Here is a 22,595-nt window from a genome sequence, read left to right as displayed (position 1 = left end):
ATGTGCAGTTGACAAGATAAAGCTTTCGTTACTTTTCCAAAGCATGATTTACCTTTTCTTACTCTGTCAGGGCCAAACACTTCCCTTGACTTTTGAGGTCTTATGTATCCCCTTACTGCCTGCCCACTCTTATTTTCCAGCATATTAAATACTGCGGACTCCTTGATTTAACCAGACAGGCATCCTGGCTGCTCTAGGAACAATCCAGCCTTCTTATTCCCCTCACCATTGCCTCAAGGAGTGACCTTGATCTTTCCCCGCCCCTCCTAAATGCTGGTTCTCAACACCCTCCCCCACCCCCGCCCCCAAGCAGTCTTCTTGGATTGCTTTCTGCTTATTCATCTCTCACTCCTATGATTTAGGGTTTGGGATTTACCATCTGCCCCTCACTGCTTAGTGAGCGCACATGTATGTAAACATACGGGTCACGTTCTTTTATATGTAAACAATTCTACACACAATACACAATGTTTTTGTGTGCCCTTGCTGATGGTTTCCCACTTAGATTGTTGGGTCAACATGGGCATGGAGACATCTGGTGAAGTTCCCTTGGTCCCAAATGAAGTGGGTAACAACCTAGAATTTCATGCTTGGCTTGTACATCCAACTTATCAATATTCACTGTCACTAGAAATACAGCACTCCTTCTCAGTGCCTTGGGTCTTTCCAGTCTTCCATCCAGGATTGCTATTGGAGTTAAAAATCTTGACCTGCCCTGGTTTACTGTAAGTCGGTACATTTTGCAAGTGATTTTTAGGAGGATGGAGCCAATGGGGGACAGAACAGTATGGATAGTCCTCACGAGTCAGATTGTTTGGGGTGAAAATTCCAACTGGGTGACTGGGCACAAATTATGGAACTTATTTGTGCCTTAATTTCCTCATCTATAAAATGGGGATGAGAACAGTGTGTACCTCAAAGGGTTTCCATGAGAAATGAAATGAGCTAATCCCTGTAAGTGTTTAGTAGAATGTCTGACACATAGTAAACACTCAATAAATTCTAGTTGTTGTTAATTATCATTGTTATTCTTCTGAGCCTGTGAATATGGGTGGACTGGTCTTTTGTGGTTCAGTGTCAATTCTGACATCATTTCAGGGTAGCAAGGTTTGGGAAGAGCCACTTAGTGATTGATGTGTGGGGCAGTGATAGGTGTGTGTGTGGGTACCTGTATGTTTTTTCCTACTCACGTCATCAGCAGGTCTGGTTTGAAATCCTTTTTGTTTGTTTATTTATTCTTAAAGTGAGAAGTTCAGTGTTTTTTTTTTTTCTTTGTATATTCACAAAGTTGTGCAATCATCACCACTCTCTAATAGAGAACGTTTTCATCACTACCGAAAGAAACACCACACCCATTAAGCAGTCACTCGCCACTCTCCCTTCCTTGCCCGGCCCCTTCTCCTGCAGCGACTAATCTGCTTTCTGTCTTCATAGATTTGCTATTCTGGAAATTTGGTAAAAATGGAATCATACATATGTGGCCTTGGCGTCTGGCTTCTTTCACTCAGCATCGTGTTTTGGGGGTTCATCCGTGATGTAAGATTTACATATCTCTTATCCATTCATCAACCGATGGGCATTTGGGTTGTTTCTGCTTTTGGTCTGTGAACGTTTGTGTACAAGTTTTTGAGCAGATGTGTGTTTTCAGTGATCATGGGTATATGCTTAGGAGTGGAATGGCTGGGTCGTATAGTAATTCTACATTTAACTTTTTGACAGACTGCCAGATTGTTTTCCAGAGTGACTGGTTTGAAATCTTGATGTGGTGAAATCATGTGGCCAGATGGCCTTAATTTTAATTTTATGGAGAACTTCATTCTTTACGTCATCTTTTTTCTTTTTTTCCTTTCATTTATAAAGAAAGGTTTTGTATAGATGCCCTCCTCTCAGCTAAGTCCTTGATGGTAAAGTAATGGTTTTCAAGTTTTGTTTCATGCCCTTAGGTAACGGTGCCTGGAAGAGGTGTGGTTGGGGAAATGACACTTGTCTTTTGTCTGCATGGTCACCTGCAATCCTGTTCCAGAATGCACTAGGGATTCTTGTTCTTTCCCGAAAACCGGCTCTTAGTCTCTCCTCCTTTGCCAGTCTGATCATGCCTTTTATGTTTCGACCTCATTCTTTTTGCCTTTTCTGGAACCGTGTACCTGAAGGGAAAAGCCTGTCCCTTGTCTGGTTTGCAATCTGTATTTCTCTCTGTTCCACTGGTTCTTTCTTTCCCCTTGTTCTAGAAATATGCTGAGGCCTCCCCTGACTGAAAATTCATCCTGATATGGCCAAGCCCTTTAATTGCCATCCTTTGCTTTCCTTTGTGGCTGGCACAAATGTCTTGAAAGAGTTGTTCACTGTGCCCCCCTCCCTGTCTTCTTTAGCACCCATCCACTGTGAAGTCTGGTTTCTGCCCCCTGCCTGACTACATGAACACTGCTCTCTTGAAGGTTACAAGACAAAGAAGTGTGATGTTGTATTCTCAGTGTTCAGGACACAGTTCTGTGCTGACCATCCGCGCCTTCTTTCATGCTTCCTCTTTCCCCGGATTCTCTGATTTTGCTTTTTCTAGTTTCTGCTTGTGACAGGTGCAGTCACACTGCTTTCCCTCCTGGTGTCTTTGCCCATGTCACATTTGTTAGCTAAACATCTTTTTGTTTTTGTCTTTTTATAAATTTTTTTTAACGTTTATTTATTTTGGAGAGACAGAGACAAAGCATGGTCGGGGGACAAGCAGAGAGAGAGAGAGAGGGAGACACGGAATCTGAAGCAGGTGCCAAGCTCTGAACTGTCAGCACAGAGCCCAGAGCAGGGCTTGAAATCATGAACTGTGAGATCTCGACCTGAGCCAAAGTTGGACGCTTAACCGACCGAGCCGCCCAGGGGCCTCACTTTTTGTTTTTCTGTCCTACTTCTCAAGAGTCTACTCTTCTTAAGGCCCATGTCAGTTGCCAGCTTTGTGATGAAGCCTTGGAAAGTTTCCCCAGGTTGTGATGGTTTCTCTTTACTTCCTTTTCATCCCTCGGTCACTCACCTGTGCTTATTACAGTTCGAAGGTGGGTGCTGCCACCCGAGCCAGATTGCCCAACTCCGTAGCCGCCCGGGGCTGCTTCACCAGCGAATAGGTGAGCAGTCATCTCTAATGCCAGGAAGCTTGAGAGTAGGTCTGGAGAAAGGACACGTGGCCTGACCTTGACACCAGGCTCCAGGCCCAAAGAAAAGCAGAGGTTTTGTTCAGTTGCACGGTTTTCTGCCCTTGACTCCGATTTTAGGACGGAATCCTAGAAGACTCCTGTTTTCGATCACCGTGGAAGGTCGGAGGTTCTGCGTGCCATTCTTCCCTGCACTAATTCCTTTCCCTAATGTAAATAGTGATCAAAACCACAACGAACCAACGTGCATGGAGGACAAATGGATTTTTTGGGGATGACGAGCCCATTGATCACTTGTCTGTAAAACAGTGAATGACTTTTTGGCTCGAGGTTTCATGTTACTAATTAAAAGGAACATGTGGGGTGCGTATCGTTAGTTTCCTAGGCCTGGCGCAACAAACTACCATGAATTTGGTAGCCTAAACCGACAGAAATGTATTCGTTCACAGTTCTGGAAGCCAGAAAGACTCTAGGGAGAATTGCTTCTTGCAGGGTTCAGCTTTTGGTGGCTCCTGGTGTCATTGGCTCCTGGCGGCTCAGTTGCAGACTTTGCCTCTGTCTTCTTCCCTGTGCTCTCTCCTCTGTTGCAAATGCCTATCTCTTTGCTCTTGCCAGGGCACCAGTCATTGGATGTAGGGTCCGTTGTAAATCCAGGTTAATCACGTCTCAAGATCCTTAACTTAATCACACCTGCAAAGCCCCTATTTCCAAATAAGGTCACGTTCACAGGAACCGGGGGTTGGGACTTGGACGTATCCTTTTGGGGGATGCTCTTCAACCCACTACGGGGTACTTTTGGGAAAATGTTTGAGCTCAGTGAGCTCAATGCATTGGTTTTTATTTCACTTTTATAGCAAGGCTTTCTTCCATCGGCGATGAAAGCATACTCTTGCCATATAAAAATCCCCCATGAGCGTGAGTTGTGACCCTTGAAATGATATGATTCTAGAGGTGCAGCTGCAGTCGGCACAGCCTTTAAGCAGAGCGAGGTCCAGGCCCTCTGGCACCAGAGTTTACTGCCACATGGCATCCAATACAGACGGGCATGGGGGGCCTGGAAGAGCCTGCCACGGAATGACACTAAAGCATATCTCACGAGGGTCACTGAAGTTTTGCAGAGAAGTGCAATTCTTACTCTCTAACCGTTACTTACTCTAAGCTCTAATTTCTGTTGGCTGTCGATAACCGATAAGCACCATGACTGTCCACTTGTTGAAAAGCTAAGGAAGAAAGGGGGAGAATTACAACCACGGCTGAGTTTTCGTTTGTGGCTCTCCCTTCAGCCACCTACGTGAACCACATAATGAGCTTCCACATCTCTTTAGCTCCCTGCCCTCCTCCATGCCCATCCACAGCCTCTGCGCCGGATAGCAGAATGTACGGACGTATCTCTCAGAATTTACAGCCGTCGGGGTTTCCTTTTTCTGCCGTGCCTGGAGTCCCCAGTAGAGAAAAATAAAATAAAACCTCAGTTTGCTCTTTGATGGTTGTTTCATGTGGTTCTGAGAAGGCCTGGAACAGGGCGTGTGAGTGTGGGCAACAGAATGGAACTTCCCGGACCATCGAGGAACGTTCAGTCTGCGGCTCCTGCTTGGGTATGCAGATGGGGGTGAGGACTGAGGTGGGGACGGGGAGCCTTCCCCGCTCAGCTCTCCTGACCTTTCATAGGTCGTGCTTAGCGTTCCCCGTGTACTGGGCGCTGTCTGTATGCCTGTTACTTAAATCTTTGCCGTAACCCTGTGAGGTACACCCGATTCTCGTTATTCTTTGTGGCTATGTGCTGTGGCCCCCGCAGATGGTGACTCAAAGTACTCATTGCTCCGAGGGGAAAATCCAGGGTTGTTGTCCTTCGAGTCGACTTGTCAGCTGGTCCACACGTACCTTGTTTTCTGTGTGCTTCTGCGTAAAGACACCTTAGTTTTAGTATATTGTTGATTCATTGACATTGCACTCAGGGCCAGTGGCACTGTGACTGATGCCTGAGTGAGGCTCGTCGAACACACATATTTTAGTTCTGCCGCACCATGCTGGGGGGCCATTCTCAACAGCAGAATCACCAATAAATAGCACAAAAATGCAAATGACGCGGCATTAAATACACCACGAAAAGTCCACTCGTGTACTGGATGACAGCTGAAACAAAGAGGCAGAGCATTGCCTTGTTGGACCCCAGCTGGGGACGTGCCCCTCCCTCGGGGGCTGCCAAAGCACCACCAGCATCGGTGATTTGATTTCGGAGGACAGATAAATTTCAGTACGTGGGAAAAGGTACAGATATGGTAATGAGGAGCCTCAACTGTCACTGGGTCTATAATCCCCACCTGACAGTTGAAGAAACTGAGGCACAAGAGCTTCTGTAGCTAGCTCAGAGGCATAGCTGGCTGAGCTGGGAATCAACTCCTATTCTATTCTAGTGCCGTAGAAATAGCAGGGGCCACCTAGTATGCAGGGAGGGGTGTAGCTAGCGGCTTATGGGCTGTGTGCTAGAAACTGTGTTTGACGGATGAGACTTGCCCTGAATCCTTACAACCTGGGATCGAGAGCCACTGGACCCGATGTTCTGATTCAGGCTGGTGAAAGCAGGTGCCTGTGGGAAAGGAAAGTGGTGGGTTTAAGTTGTTTGGAAGGCAGTCACCACCAGCTCAAGAAGGACAATAATCCTTTCTTCACATGTGTACAGTTTTTCCTTTCGCGGCGTGGGCTCCCGTGACCTCTGAGTTGAATAAATTGTCTTCTCCCCTCGGAAGGGCTTTAAAAAATGTTGGCTGAAGTGTTCGTGTCAGTGAGATCTCTCAGCCCGGGGCCCAGATGGCCTGACTCTTTTCCCATTATGTGTGGCAGGCTTCTCCGAGCTAACACAGCTCACCCATGACTTCCTGCAGAACTGGCAGGTACAAAGCCTGGAGCCCTGGGCCAGACGGTGATTCACAGGAAGCGCCTAGAGAGGCACAAAAGATTCCTGCTGCAGGAAGGGGCTGGAAGGATCTGTTGCAAAGCCTGTACATTTACCTTCTTAAAAGAGAAGAGGGGTGGAGGTCAAGGGCACAGTTCCCAGAACAGGGCCTCACGTCCAATGAGTAGGAGGTAAATGCTTTACCAAGAAGTCAGCCCCTCTAGGTTGGTCTAAGGAGGACTTTTAAAGGTTTTCTTCCCAGGGCACCTCCAGTGTCCCTCTTCCCCGTTCGTGAGTTGCATAAGTCAATCTCAGTGACATTGGAAGTTCCTGAGAAGATGAAATTTCTTTCCCTTAGGCATCGCATGATCTAGGTTTCCTGGAACTTTTCATTCTCTAGATCTCTTGAAGTGATCTTATCACTCCACCTTTGTTTAAAAAGTAAATTCTGCTTAAATGTTGGATAAAATAGGTGTGTTTTTTGTTTTTTTTTTTGTAGTTAGTGATGGAGATCCTTTTTAGTCTGGTTAATAAACACTAGTTTTGTACCAACTGTATGCTGTGCACTCTGTTCTTCTGTGCTTTTTTTAGGGAATAATTTTGGTGAGACAGTGTGTATCTATCATTCCCTTGTACTGCCTGAAAGGTGGTAAGAGTTTACTGTATTGCCTCTTATTATTTTTTTCCTAGCTTTTAAAAACTCGGGTTTATATGTATAATATTAGAAATTAAAAACATATAAAAATTAAAAATATGTACAGTATAAACAACACCTATGAAGTGAATATTCTTGTAACCACCTTCCAGGGCAAGAGATAGCTGCCTTTCATCCTGTATCCCCCCACTCCTGATTGTATCTAGACCTTTGTGATAGTCATTTCCTGGCTTTTCTTTATAGCTTTCCCACATATGTGTGCACCTTAAAAGTGTATTTTCATTTTTGCCTGCTTTTAAACTTTACCTAAGTGAGACCAAACTGTGTGAGAGCCATCCAAGTTGCTATGTATAGCTTGGTTTGTGATTCTCATTGGTTTATAGGGCATCCGTTTTGTTCATCTGTTCTGTTGGCAAACTTTTGGGTGGTTTCCACATTAGGGCTATTACACAAGGTTTCGATTTTAGAGTCAGCACATAAGGTAAAACTGTTCATCTTTCAGCCATACTGGCCTCAGATACACCAAGCATGCTGCTGCCTCAGGGCCTTTGAACTTCCTGCCCTGCCCACTTAGAATGTTCTTCCTCCACTTACCTGTATGCGTAACTCCCTCACTTTATTCAAGTCAGTGCTCGAAATCATTTTGTCATAAAGTGCTTCCCTCACAACCCTTTTAAAAATTTTTTTTTTCCAACGTTTTTTATTTATTTTTGGGACAGAGAGAGACAGAGCATGAACGGGGGAGGGGCAGAGAGAGAGGGAGACACAGAATCGGAAGCAGGCTCCAGGCTCTGAGCCATCAGCCCAGAGCCTGAGGCGGGGCTGGAACTCACGGACCGCGAGATCGTGACCTGGCTGAAGTCGGACGCTTAACCGACTGCACCACCCAGGCGCCCCTCACAACCCTTTTTAAAACAGTGCCCCCCATGCCCTCTCTCTGTCCCTCATCCACCATGTGAATAAAGGGCTTCAGAGCACTGAGTGTCACCTGACATAACTGTCTGCTTCTTCCCACAAGACTGTGAGCCTACTTTTATAAGCTTAAATAGCTAAAAAATGTTAATTGGCCTGTGAGTCTGGACACAAGGATTCTAGACTCATTTCTGCCATTCAGAGCCCTGTGAGCTCGGGAAACAACAATTCATCATTCAACAAATATTTTCTGAGCATCTTCCACGAGCCGGGTGGTGTTCTAAGCGTTTGCAGTATATCACTGAGCAAAGTAGGTAGTGATCCTGTCCCCATGGGGCTTTTATTCTAGTGGGAGAGGAAGCAGCAAACGTAATAGGTAAATTGGAAGGTAAGTAAGTGCACAGGAAAAAGAAAAGGCAGAGCATGGGCAGGGGAGCATGCTTGCCATTTTAAGTAGATTATTCAGGGCAGGCTTCATTGAGGAGCTGGTGTTTATTTTATTTATTTACTTATTAAAAATTTACTCTTAATGTTTATTTATTTTTGAGAGAGAGAGAGACAGAGTGCAAGCAGGGGAGGGGCAGAGAGAGAGAGGGAGACACAGAATCCGAAGCAGGTTCCAGGCTCCGAGCTGTCAACACAGAGCCCGATACAGGGCTCGAACTCACAAACCGCAAGATCATGACCTGACGTTGGATGCTTAACCAACCGAGCCACCCAGGCGCCCCGGGGAGCTGATGTGTAAATAAAAATTTGAAGGGGAGAGAGTGAGGTGTGTGGATACCTGGGGGAAAGCATTCTAGGTAGAAGGATCAGCCAGTGTGACTGAGGGTTCAGGGAACAGCGAAGAGGCCAGAGTGCCTGGGGTGTCATATGGGGCCTCACAGAACACTGGATGACTTTGCCTTATATTCTAGACCGAATGGGTTTGGAGGGAGGGGTGACGCGGTCTGATTTACATCATAAAGGGATCGCTTTGGCTGTTGTATTAGGGATGGAATTGGTGGGAGGCAATGGTAGCAAGAGGTAGACCAGCGGAAAAAATAATTGGAGGGATTCTTATATAAGATGTACCGTCCCACCCTGGCTCACCAGATCCCAGACTCCGTGCTGTGGTGTGTTAGTGCCTATTCCTTTTATCCTTGGCTCGGGGTCGCAGGGGCAGAGGTGGAAATTTTTTTTCACGTACAGCCAATAGAACTTTCTGATGGACTGGAGGTAGGGGACGAGAGAGCCGAGGATGACGTCAAAGATTTTGGCTAGAACGGTTGGAAGGATGCAGGTTCCATTATCCAAGCAGAGCCTGCTGGTGGGGAGGCCCGTGGGAGGACCAGGCTCTTGGCTTTGGCCACGGTGTGCTCGAGCCCTCTATCACACATCCACAGAAATGGGGAAGAAGCAGGAGGCGTAGGAGCCTGCAGACACAGGTATAGACTTAGGAACCTTCCTCATGTAGGTGGTATTTGAACCCCTGAGACTGGGTGAGGTGACCAGGATGAGTGCGAGCAGAGGAGGGACCAAGGACTGGGTCTCGTTCTCCCGAGCCCTGGCGTCTCCTCAGCCTCCCTGCCCGCCTCACAGGGTTTCTGTCCAGGCCATCTGCAGGCCTGACGGCACCGTACAAAGGCATGAGACACAATGGCCATGGAAGGCAGGGAGCCCAGGAGCACAGGACAGGCAGCAGGGCCACAGCACAGGCCCCGCGTCGCTGCTTTTCATCCTTCACACTGAGGCGGGTTGTGACTCTGGCATTGAAGGAAGTCATGGACTTCGGTGGTGACATGCTGAGAAGAACTCCCAGATCTGTGGAGCCATGTTTACACTGTGGTTAAATAATGGATCTTGTAAGCTTTGAGAAAGAGCCAGAGTATCCGGCAGGAGGGAAGGAAGGAAAAAGGGAGGGAAAGTAAGGAGGGAAGAAGGGAGGCAGGGAGGGAGGAAAGACAGGAAGAAAGAAGGGAAGGAGGGAGGGGGAGGGGGAAGGAGAGAGAGAGAGAGACAGAGATGGAGGGGGAAGGGGAAAAGAAGGAGAGGGAGAGGATCTTGGATCCACCTGCCCTGTCACTGGGAGGTTTCCTTAGAGAGGAAGGGAAAGTTCTGGAAACCAGGGGCTCCATAGGCAATTCAGTTCTTGGTGGGAAATCGGTTGAGGAGTCCTTAAGTAGTCAAGGGGGTGCCACCAGGCAGCCTTTGGGGTCTGCCTTTTGAGACCTTTGGTTGCTATTTACTGGAGATTTTGTGTCTTCACTGTTTTGGGGATTTCAATCTTTTTTCTTTTTCTTTTCTTTTTTTTTTTTTTTTTTTTTTAGTTTATTTGGAGAGAGAGAGAGGGAGAGAGAGAGAATCCCAAGCAGGCTCTGCATGATCAATGCAGAGCCCAACATGGGCCTCAAACTCACAAACCATGAGCTCATGACTTGAGCTGGGATCAAGAGTTGGACACTTAGTGACTGTGCCACCCAGGCCTTCAGTCTTAAACCGGAGAACATGGACACACAGCCTGTCTGTGGGGAGAACAGTAAAGTCACTGCAGCTGTGGGCATCAGCAGCCAGCCTGGTATGCTGTGGGGACTTCCAAAATCTTTTACACATGGTTGGTAGTGAGGACTCATGGAAAGTTCTGGAAACTCTTGGTAAGCAGCCTTAATGCCCACCAGCACTTTGCACCCGCAGTCCCCAGGGGGGGAGTCCAGTGTTGCTAGGTCTTGAGTCTCCTGTGAGCTGTAGATGGGTGGAAAGGAGAGACTCTGGAGTGATTCAGTCTTGTGCTCCCCGGTGGGGTTAGGGGTAGAATCATCCTACATTTTGGGAGGGAAAGCCGCTTCTGCTTCTAATGTAACTTCAGAGCCACCTCTCAAATACCCGAGGTTAATAAAATATTTATCATCAGCAGATGGTGGCCAGGGGCAAAACAGCTGCTCTCACTTTCTTTAGAACCTTTTAGAAACATTATAGGGGGGAGGGAGAGAAAATGAAGTTCCTGACTCAACCTGCCCTCCCTCCCTGCCTTCTGTCCTCCCTGGGCTACCTGGGCTCAGACCTCAGGGCCTTTGCACTGAATTCTCTTTACACAGTAAAATTCCCTTCACAGTCTCTGGCACACAAGGTTCCCAAGCTCTCTAGTTGTTTGCTTTAGACATTTTTTTCTTCTGGTATCTCCACTCCAAGGGTTTAAAATTTTAAAATAAAGTGGATTAATGCCATGGGTAAGTAGCGGTACAGGATCAAAGGAGCAGGGACTAGCATGCCAGAGCACAGAATCCGGGATCCAGTGAGCCGGTTGGGGTGGGGTTTGACAGAACCTTTTTCATGAACACACACCCTCCTTCACCTTCACCTTGACCAGTGTTTGGTTGACCAGATGCACAGGTCAGATTCCACACTCAGGAGGACGGTGGGAGCCACAAGAAAACACCACGGGTCAGAGTTATTGCTCACCCAGAGGCAGAAGCTCTCGATTCTCTTTCCTGTTGTATGTCCCCCCAGGTGTCAGTGACCAGGCAGTCTGACACTCATAGGATGCCAGGGCAATGCTTCTCACAATTAGGGAAGGGCGAGGCATGGAGAGAACTCTGGAGGCAGCCCCTGTCTGGAGACATGAGCCCTTCTAAACGGGCCTGGTGGTGGCTGTCCTGTAGAGCGTCCTTTAGGTGTGCAGATTAAGCAGGAGAGGCTGTGTTTTGCATTGGCCGGAGCCACGCATGTTCATGTGTGAGTGTGTGTGTGTTGGGTGAAAGAGAAGAGAGAGAGACAAAGAGGGAGGGAGAGAGAGACTGGTTGTTAGAGGCAGGGGGCTTGCCAGGGAGGCACCTGTCATAATCTCAAAACATGCAAAGAAATTGTGGATTGCTAGAAAAGTGGCTAGAGTATTCATGGTCAAATGTCGGTTACCGATTATGCAGGTGGATTCTGGCTAATTTCTAAACCTGCTTTTGGGAAGCTTTAAAAAGGTGACGACAATGAATTATGTCTGAGATTTCCTTTAATAGGTCACTTTGCTGCTTTCGACAAGTACTTTTATTTGTTTATTTTTTATTTACTTACTTTTTTGACAAGTACTTTTGAAGCACCTTCTTTGTGCCCGACCCTGCCAGGTCATGTGGAATGTCAGAAGGTCCAGGGTACAATCTCTGCCCTAGAGGAACTCAGCAGCTCGTTGAAGAGTCAAGACTTACACAAGTGAAACAGATTCGGGGACAAATAAAAGAGTGGCTTCAGGAAAGTACTAGGGTTTCGTGGCCCGAGAGGGATGTGTACCATGGCATCAGCAGCCATGGCTGCAGCTTCTGTGTGCCCCTGGGGTCTGGATGCCAGGAGGGGACGCCCCGGGGGAACTTGCCGGTTTGTGCAGGGAGCGCTTGACATGGGTAGCTGTTATCTGAGCCGCTCCATTCGTGAGTGTATCCCCGTCACGGCATTTGGAGGTCACGTCTGTGACATGTACTGCTTGGAGCCACCCCACTGGGGACCTCATGCCGGGAGGACGCTGTCAGCTGGCCGCCTAAGCAACGAAAGTCAAGCAACTCCGAAGGCTGGTCCCTGTCTGCAAAGCAGGATAGTGTTACTTACTCTTCTGGCCTCAGATGGTTGTGTAACAGGAACAATGGGACGTGGAAGCCCTTGTGCAAAGCGCTGTGTGGTGCAGAGATGGTGTGTCAGTGGCTGTAAAATCTGTCAGGCGGAAAGCAAGTGACGACGGTACCCTTCGCGTCACGGGCACCTCTCCGGTGTCTGCCTGCCCTTTGGTATTCCTCTTGGCCCAACTTTCTGTCTTCCTCGGCTCTCACCTGCTCTTTCCAATCACCCCACTATCCCTGCTTTTTAAGTCTAGCTATCCCCGTGAGACCTTTCCTTACTCTCCAGGCTGTCGAGGCGATAGAAACGCAGGTGCATTTCTCCCTAGTCTACATGTCCGGTCCCGTCCTTGTTCCCAAACCCAGATCCTGACCCCTCTCTGACTGCCCTGTGAGCTCAAGGTCAGTCTTGGCCTCCCTCCTCCGCGCCGTCCCAGTTAAAGGCATCCCTGGCCCACATCCGCTTTGACTCTCTCCTGGCACCTCCGGGCTGCGTGCCACAGGGCACTAGCACTGCCATTGCCTGCCTCACTGCACTGCGGCGCGGCCTCTCATGACCGTCCCCACCCCATTTCCCCAGCCACACCGTCGTACGTGCTCACCCCAACCAGTATTTCACATGATGGGGACACATGTTTTTATTAGCAGAACTCCACCTCCCCAAAGAAACCTTCCTTGTAACCCCAGCAAATGAGATTTAAATTGAGCGGCCGTTCTTGTTGTGGCTGGTTTGTGGGCTTCTTTCTTTCTCTGCCAGGGGAGCCCTGCCCATCCCCTGCTGCACTCCACCCCCACAGCCGCTCCCAGGCCCTGACATAGGACCTCAAAGTTCAGGCCCTGAACACCACACCTACTGTCTCCTAAGCCTCCTAAGCCTTGTCCTTGTTCCTTCTTCTCCAGAGTTATTTCTGAAACCCAGACCCGACAAGGCTCAAAATCCCCTTCACTTTTTCACAGTTCAGAGACTAAAGCCCAAGCCCCAGCACTGTCATCAGTCTGACCCCAAATGACCTTTTCTTCTTCCCACCCCGCCGTTTCCCTGTGTGCGTGCCCCGCCTGGTGGAACCACTCAGGGACGCTGGAAATTCCCCAGCCCTGTGGGCCCCTCAAGCCTCTGTGTGCTGCTCCTGCTGTTCCCTCTGCAAGAATTCCTTTCCCTGGGCTTCTCTTCCTGCCGACAGGCTGTGCCTTCATCAGGTCTGGGTTAGATGTCACCTTCATGAAACCTTTCTTGAACTCCTATCTACACACAGGTTGTCACTCCCTCTCTGCTCCTACGACATTCTGTTTATACTTAACTTTTTAAAATTTCACTTTCTCATTACATTATAGTTACGCTAAGGGTAGGGGCAATGTCCTCTTTGGTTTCAAGTCCCCCCGAAACACCCAGCCTAGCGCCCAGTATGCAGCAGGCATCCATTCCGTGTTCATCGAATAAACAACGGAAGGAAGGAAGGAAGGAAGGAGGGAGGGAGGGAGGGAAGGAGGGAAGGAAGGAAGGAAGGAAGGAAGGAAGGAAGGAAGGAAGGAAGGAAGGAATCTGACACGCTCGTTAAAGCCCGGGTGGCCAGGGCACCGAGGCCTCATTTGTGTCCTCTTTCGTTGGCTCACCACTCTTAAGAAGAAGGGCTTTCTGCGTTTCAGCCTTTGCATGTCGGGCAGCCTATGTGGAGGCAGGGAGGCTCTGATAACAGTGTGGCTGTGCTGTGTCTGCTTCCCCACAGGTGGCCCTTTTCTGGAATGCTCTGACCTCTTCGTCCAGTCCCAGCCCTTACACTCCACCATGCAGCTTGAGGGATTTGAGGATCCAGTGTCTCAGCCCTCTGTCTGATGTAGATAGCTGGCCTCCTGATGGCCTTGGTGCGAAAACCCCATCCCCACCTTTCCTCCAGTTTCTACAAGTGGGTCCTGGCCAGCTCTCCTAAGTCTGAGTCTCTGAGTGGTAGCCTGACCCCCACACCCCTGCTGCTGCTGAACCCCATTTTGCTGACTAGTACTTCGCTTCCTATTACAAGATTTCCCCAGTGCTAGCTTTTGTTTAAATCTCAATATTGACCTCCAGCCCGTCTGTCAGCTACTCCTACCCCTCCTTCCCAGGGGTTGTCTGCTTATCTGGGAGTCTTCTTCTGGTCCTCCTTTGTCATTGTCTCACGTCACATCTGCAGGTGTGTTGGCCACCCCACGATCACGGGACATTCTAGAGCTCTGCTCCAGAAAATGACAGCCCTCACCATCCAGATGAACAAGCCGGAGAGCTCCTACCTTGTCCACATTCCTGAATAGTGTGCTTTTCTCTACACCACTGTTCTAATCGTCATACCTGTCGTGTCTCATCCGAGTTACCTCTCTTGCATGTTAATGAATTTCCCAGATCCACTCTTGGCCTTCTAAAGCATTCTCCACACTTTAACCAGAAAGGGCTTTGAAGATGTAATTCTATGCATGTCATATCACATCCTGTTTGAAGCCCTTTTACATCTTACCTTGCTTTTAGGAATAAAGACCACATTTCTAGTCAATGTTGGAAAACACTATGGCCAAATCACTTTGTCACCAATGTTCTCTTCCTTCCAATTCCTACACCCTGCTCCCTCCCATCCCAGGGCCTTTGAATGTGTTGTTTCATTTGCCTAGAACATAGTTCTTTCGACTTAAAGCTCAAGCACCCCTTCTTTATGATGTGTACCTGATGCTTTCTCCCACTGGCTCTCAAGGCTCCCTGAACTCCCCCTTTATAGCACTTACCCCATTTTTCATTATATAGTCACCTGATCATTTATGTATTCCCCTCCCTACGCTGTAAGTGAGGTCCAAGGACCGGGATCATGTCTGTTTCACTCAGTTTTACTGAGCCCTGTGATTAACATGAAGTCAGTGCTTCATACATATAATTAGATGAAGGAAGTAGCCTCGGCATGACCCGCCCTGTGCGTCCCACAGAAGCTAACCAGGGCCATGTACAAGCATGTCCTGAGTATGACACTTTGCGGCTCACCTCCTCCATAAGCCCAAGCACGGATACCACCTTGTGAAGGGTAAATCATTAAGCAAACATACAAGAAGGGGGCTACTGAAATTCTTACTCAACATCCACATTGTTTACTGGAAGTATTTGGATACGCATATTTTTATCACTTCATTTTCTGGTAAGGAGTTTGGTGGCTATTCTGTGCCATTGTGCTCTAAATTTATGGTGCTTCCTTGAATTCAGAGCCAGTGAAAGGTTCACCTCTTCTTGTGAATTGTTTTCTTCTTTTAATCTCACGAGAATTTTATTCTCCCATTGGATTTTCCTTCTTGTTTTTGTTGCTGGGATATGTAGTGCTAAATTTCATGTTTAACATAGTGAAATTACCTCTGCCCAGGTGTCTGGTCTGTTCTCTGCCTTTTTCAAAGTTACTTATTTATTTTTATTTGTTTATTTATTGCATGTGTGGGGGAGGGGCAGAGAGAGAGAGAGAGAGAGAAAGAGAGAGAGAGAAAGAATCCCAAGCAGTCTCTGTGCTGTCAGTGAGGAGCCCAACTTGGGGCTCAAACTCATGAACCGTGAGATCATGACCTGAGCTGAAGTCAAAGAGTCTGACGCTTAACCGGCTGAGCCACCCAGGCTTTGTTCTCTGCCAGTTTCAAAGTGATTTTTAAAATTGTTCTATTGTGCTATGCTTAATTATTGGAGACAATAATTCATACCTTGTCATTAGAAATGTATGTATTTATATATTATGTTTTATATTATAGGGTATATAGTGTACCTTTTATTGTTATCATATGTTACATACATGGGATGCATATATTATATATATTACATACATTATGAAATGCTTATACCCTTTTTTTTTTAAACACCACAGTGATAGCAATCCATATTCTTCATTTGGAGCGACGCTGGTGAGAGATGATGAAAAGAATTTGTGGAGCATGCCTCACGATGCGTCCCACACAGAGGCAGACGACGACCGAATCCTGTACAATTTGATAGTCGTTCGAAATCAGCAGGCCAAGGATTCAGAGGTAAGCAAGCCCCTTTTGAGATCTTGCTGTGTGCCGATGACAATGGCCAATAACACATAGTGGTGAGTGAGAGGGCCAGCTGGGAATAAAGAAAAGAAGGAAAGGGGAGATGTTTGGAATGAGGGCAGGTATTTTAGCAGCCTGTGGTTGCTAATTATAGCTGGTCCTGGTAGACCGGCTCGATAAACAGATAAGACTGACTTCCAGTTATTACCTCAATTATGCAAGGGTTACAGAAACAGCAAAGCAGTGTTGCCGAAGGTGGTGAAGACAGTTGATCATCTTGCATGGCTTAACCGGTGCTTCTGTAATTTTTCCGGTTGTGTAGCAAGCCACAGTTAGAAGATTCAGACTGACATTGAAGGATATTTTGTGTTATCACTAATTGTGAATCAGCGGAGCCTGAATTCGTTTTATTTCTTTTTCCTGTTTATTGCTTGTTAAATTGTGCCTCTTGATTAAATGGCAGCGTATCATAACTTTTGTGATGAGGCATGAAATCCATCTTTTTTTTTTTTTTGGTAGTAGCAATTTTTAAAATTATTACTTTTTCAGAGCAGTTTTAGGGTTTTAGAGAAATAGAGCAGAAAAGTTCAGCCACTCCTTCCAGGGGCCACAGTTTTCCTCATTATTAACGTCTTGCACTAGGGCAGTGACTTACATTTGTTACAGCCAGGATTGATACATTATTACTAGCTAAAGTCCACAGTATATCAGGGTTCACTCTTTGTAGCATATGTTCTAAGGGTTTTGATAAATGGATAATGGCAGGTGCTGGAAACACTCCTAATGAACTCTTACCCCCAAGTTACTGGGACAGGAACACTAGAATATTGAAAAGGAGAGAACTCTAATAAGTTAAGAGGGGGGTCATGTTTTATTTTCTTATTACAGTACTATATGTGAATACAATATAATATAGTATTGTGGGTGTAATTTTCCACATAATACTACCTAGGTTTTCTCTAAATTCTGCGTTCATCAGTTAGTTCTGAGTAGATATCTGCATTAACTATAGACCTGCATGTTTTACTTTGTATCTTATAGGAACTAAGAGTAGGGACATTGCAAACCCCAGGCGCTGGCTCTGAAATCAAGTACCAGAGAGGGTGTATGTGTGTTGTTGGGGACAGGTGGCGGGGGATGGGGGTGTGTAGTCATCTGTTCCTTATCTAGGTTTCTTTATTTTTGCTAATTAATTGCTAACTATTCCCCCCCACCCCCAAACCTGCATTAGCAGGAAGTGATAACTTTTAGAAATTCCATATGTCCTTTTATTCTGGTGCGGCTTGGATACTTTTGGGGGTTAGAAGTGAGTGTGGAGGCGGGCATCGCAGGGTGGGGGCAGGGCTGAAAGTTGCCTCTGGTTTTTGACTCCTGGGGGGAGGGTGGGCTTGGAAAGTCCGCAGGGGCTGTTGATGAGAGTCCTTTTTTGGGTATGGAGTGCCGAGAGGACAGCCTCTGCTGGACATTTGTCACAGGGTTTAACTCAGGGGCCTAGCATCCTGTGAGTGGCTGTGTTCCTGGCTGTCCCCGGCATCCCCTGTCCCTGGCACAATTCGCTTCTCTCCTAGTAACACCGAAAGCACATCCTAAAGCCACTGGGGCCGAGCACTGCTGCCTGGCCGCCCTCCTGGAGCATATGGACAGGAATGCGTCACCTTGCTTTCCCTTGGTGAGAAGAGCCAACCCCTTACTCCGCTGAACTGGGCTGACCAGCTAGGGTTTCTTTCTGCTGGTGAGAATAGACTCCATGCCCCCACCATGCCCAACGCGGGTAACAGCAACAGGGCCGTTAATACACGGCACACCCCTCTCTCCAAGGCCCCAAGTAAGTGTGGAAGGGGCCGGAAGGGGTGTTTGGAGCTGAGCCCGGCAGCTCTCCCTGGAGGAGCTCCTGCCTCTCTGCTCCCGTTTGTCCTTCCTGTTGGAAAACCAGTGCGGAAGACAATGCAAGCTGTGAAATACTGTGGAAAAGCACAGCTTCCCAAGTGGCCTGTTGAGTCATCTCTGTTCTGCTCTTGGGCCTGGGTGGAGGGCCACGCGGGAGGCCTTTTCTTCCCCTCGCCTGAGAACTGGAGTCAGGCTCAGCTTTGCAGGTACTCTGTAACTGAGACGGCAGTCAAGTAAATAATACACAGATTGATGATAACCACACGTGAAGTGATTTGAAATATCTCTGCTCACGGTGCTTCCTTTTTTTACCTGTAAAATATATATATGAACACAAGGTATATATATATTATATATATATAATATATATATGAAGCATACGCATATCTGTGCTCATGGTACTTCCTTTTTTAAGTGTGAAATCTATATACATACACACACAGAGTATATATATTATTTATAAAGTATACGCATATCTGTGCTCATGGTACTTCCTTTTTTAAGTGTGAAATATATATACATACACACGCAGAGTATATATATTATTTATAAAGTATACGCATATCTGTGCTCATGGTACTTTCTTTTTTAAGTGTAAAATATGTATATATACACACACAAGGCGTATATATTATATATATAATAAATATATAAAAAATAATAAACACATATCTCTGCTCATGGTCTTTCCTTTTTCTAAGTATAAAATATATATGTATATATACACAAGGTATATATTATATATATATTATATTATATATATTGTATATATTTTGTATGTAATCCTATTATATGTGTAGGTATTATTATATATTATATATGTCTATGTAATATGTACACATGGTTAAAAAAGGTTTCTCATATTTTCTTCCAGAAATTTGAAATGTATAGAAAAGCATATATTAGTATACGTATTCTTTTCCCCCACATTACCTACTGTTCCTCACCTTGCTTTTTTCTACTCAGTTATATGTTTTAGACATAGATCCATTTCAGGATGCTCTAGATTTATGTCATTGCTTTGGGGGAGGGGTCCCTAGTATTCTCTTACCTGGGTTTGCCATCGTCTATTCAAGCAGGCCCTACGAATGTTCATGTGGATTCGGGTGTATTGAGGCAGTGCTGCTGTGGATGTCCGTATAGACTCACGTGACCTTTGGTAGATTTTTTTTGGGAGTAGAACTGCTGGGTCAAAGAGGATGCTGGAATGGCCACGGCGCCCCCACTTGGAGGAACGTAGGAGAAGGCAGTGGGGGCTGCAAAATTGAAGAGTATTGGAGGCTCACACGGTGTGTAAGGGGCACAGCTGCTGGGCTCCAGAGAGCTGGTGGCCTGGCTGAAAATGTGGATCTGGAAGTCCTAGAGCTTTTGATTCTTAAGGGAAGCTGAAAATCCAGATTTACGTATAAAATGTCCAGATTTTTAGATTAAAAAAACGTGTCAGCTAACAAAATGTGTGTATGGGCTGCAAATGCTTAGGGAACATTTACAACAAGGGTGACTACTACGCATTATTATTGTTATGTTGTCTAGTATGAGTGAAAAATGAATCCACCATTGATTAAGTAGGTAGAAGTGGGAAGCCCGTGGGCTTGTGTTTTAAGCAAGTTCCTTGTTTATTACTGTTGCTCATTTTCTTTTTCACAAAGGATAAAACTAGCACAATGTTAATAAGACGGGATTTTAGTTCTGAAAGAAAAACAAAACTTTTTTAAGTTTATTTATTTATTTTGAGAGAAAGAGAGAATGAGAGAGAGAATGTGCAAGCAGGGGAGGGGCAGAGAGGGAGGGAGGGGGAGAGAGAGAGAGAGAGAGAGAGAGAGAGAGAGAGAGAGAGAGAGAATCCCAAGCAGGCTCTGTGCTGCTAGTGCAGAGCCCAATGTGGGACTCAAACTCCTGAACTGTGAGATCATGACCTGAGCCTAAATTAAGAGTCAGATGCTTCTCCCACTGAGTCACCCAGGTGCCCCTAAAGGAAAACGAATTCTACCTGCTAAGGTATAAGAAACCCTAGAGATGCCTGCATGGTACCATTCAGAAGCTCAAACAAGGTATTCAGGGAAACTGAACGTTATGTTTTCCCTTGAGTAGCAGTAGCATGCCGAGAATGTCCGTATTCGGAAGTCTCTGAAAAATGAAAAATAATTTCAAAACAGTGTGTATACTATCTCCATTCCCCTAGTTGAGGAAATGCTGCAGGTAGTGAAGGCTAAATTTGCAGCCTTTTCCCAAAATGAAAAAAAAAAAAATCAGAAAAGAAGTATATGCAGAGTAAATCATGAAGCAAAAGCGTGAACTTAGAGTGACTTGCACTGACAGAAAATGTAAAAGTAACATTTATTGCAATCGAATAGAATGCACTTTCATTTGCAAAAGCTTCAAAAGCTCATTGGAAACAGACTTTCGGTAGAAGAAATGATCCGTCTACAGACCTCCAAGCAGTGGAAAACTTACTGCTCTTGACTTTGAATGATGCTGTAAAATACTTTCTGTTTGTGAGTAAGTAGTGCCACTAACTCAGTGTCGTTAGCTCATTCTCGTTAAACTAATCGTATTTCACATAGTGCACCCAGTTCTAGGGAGCTTAATGATGGCTTATGAAATTTCAGTGCCTCTTTTTTATTTATTTGTATAAATAATTTTAATCATTGTGGTCTTGTCCTCCAAGATATTAATAGTAATGAAAACAGTGCCAGGCACTGTTCAGCCACTTTACATATACTAACCGTGTCCTCTGCACAACAACTCAGTGAGGCAGGTACCGTTGCTGTTTCTTTTGGAAGCCGCCTGCCCCGGGGCCACACAGCCGAAAGTGTGAAGCTGAGATTTGAGTCTTGGCTTTGTGAATCCAGAGAGGTCCTTTGTAAAGAGCTCCACGATTGAAATCGCGATAGAGGAATAGACACTGTCTGCAATTCGAGGTAGATGTCAATATGGGTGAGCCACGTCTGGCCCAAGTCTCTCTCTGTGACTTGTTGATGCCAGAGGAGTGAACAGCATTCTCAGATCAGTGGGACAAGAGCTATGTTGAGTCTGAGGATCCTGACTTACTTGGTTGTGACATAGCAGACCTTTCAGGGGAGCGGGGGAGGTGCTAATCCATGCTGATGGCAGTAGTTAAGGCTCCTATCCTGGGCTTCTGTTTTAATGGCTCCAAGACGGTTTCTCTTGTTCCCTTCCATCCCTTCTGCACTTTGTTTGGTGTTCTCTGACTTAGGTTATTTGGTGTCTCTTCTGACGGTTCAGTAACAGTCAACATTTTTATTCCGCTAAAAAAAGACTTTTTTATACCAGTTTCTTTATGAAAATAAATGCTAAAAACCAGATCGTTCTTCCGAACACTTTTAAGCACTATTTGGTGCAACATTGGTAACGTGTATTTGGTGTAATCAGTGATAGAAATTCTATGCCTATTTAAAAAAATTTTTTTAACATTTATTCATTTTTGAGAGAGAGACAGAGAGAGAGATAGTGCGGGGGAGGGGCAGGGAGCAGTGGAGACAGCGAATCTGAAGCAGGCTCAGCACAGAGCCGGAAGCTGGGCTCGAACTCACAAGCCACGACATCATGATCTGAGCCAAACTCAGACGCTTAGCTGACTGAGCCACCCAGGTGCCACTCTATGCCTATTTTAAAGCCCTTAAGTCATCACGTGCTCAGAAATGTATGTTGTTCTCATGACCAATGCCTGCCTCCCTGTCACTGAGCAAGGCAGTATTTATACACCAGCAGCAGGATCCCTGTGAACATTAGATGCTTGTGTAGCTGGAGTGATCCCATAAAAGCCCCACTTTGCTGGACCCTGGGGAGCAGCTACACACGTGGTATGTTTTTTAAGACCACAGAAGCAAAAACATAAAATGTTCCTGGTTTACAGTTTGTTTGCTCTTCCTGTGTGTCGGGATTCTGCTTTGAAGAGTGTTGGCAGGCTTTGTAAACAGGTCCTATAAAATGTTTAAATTAGCAACAGACCTTCCCGGGGGCTGTTGGCAGTGTCTGGATGATACACTTAGCCTGTCGTATCCCTGGTACTGAAGGGGAAGAAAGACAGAGCCAGAGTTGAGTGGAGTATCTGGTCGGAGGATGTGAGGCAATGAGAGGGAGGGTGGAGAGGATCATGTACCAGCCACAGAACTTCAGAGCCCTTGAGGACCGGGATAGTCCAGCTGGGCTCTGCGTGACTGTCTGCACAGGTCCGCACATGTGGGACAGGACCTGTGCTGGAAGTGAGTGAACGTTGGCTACTGTTGGAGGAAGGACCGCAAGCTTTATGACGAGCATGGAGAGCAGAATAGGGAACACTGAGGCAATTCTCCAGATAACTCTGGGTTCTCCCAAAGGCCTTTTTCTTTGGGAACCCAGATCATCTGGATTGTTGAATGCAGCCATTCTTTCCCTTACTTTGCCAGTGCTGGTGAATATTTGGGTGAGCGGGGGAGAGAATAAAAATGCTTATGAGGATCTGAGAATCAAGTGGTCTTACCCTCTGGTTTCTAGGTGGCAGTATTATTATGCTGTGT

General features: G+C 46.4%; 1 protein-coding gene across 2 annotated transcripts in view; it reads left to right on the top strand.

The window, feature by feature from the left end:
* The window catches only part of MREG (melanoregulin), a 63,013-nt gene that overhangs the window by 5,103 nt on the left and 35,315 nt on the right, over positions 1 to 22,595 (top strand). For both annotated transcript variants that reach the window (XM_053215759.1, XM_015066701.3), the window contains exon 2: positions 16,023 to 16,182. In XM_053215759.1, coding sequence (XP_053071734.1) covers positions 16,090 to 16,182 — 93 coding nt within the window. In that variant the 5' untranslated portion in view covers positions 16,023 to 16,089. The remainder of the gene's footprint in view (positions 1 to 16,022; positions 16,183 to 22,595) is intronic.

The sequence above is a fragment of the Acinonyx jubatus genome, chromosome C1 (assembly GCF_027475565.1).
Source record: "Acinonyx jubatus isolate Ajub_Pintada_27869175 chromosome C1, VMU_Ajub_asm_v1.0, whole genome shotgun sequence".
In the NCBI taxonomy this organism is placed as follows: domain Eukaryota; kingdom Metazoa; phylum Chordata; class Mammalia; order Carnivora; family Felidae; genus Acinonyx; species Acinonyx jubatus.
The sequence above is the reverse complement of the archived record's forward strand: the minus strand, read 5'-3'. Positions and strand labels throughout refer to the sequence as shown.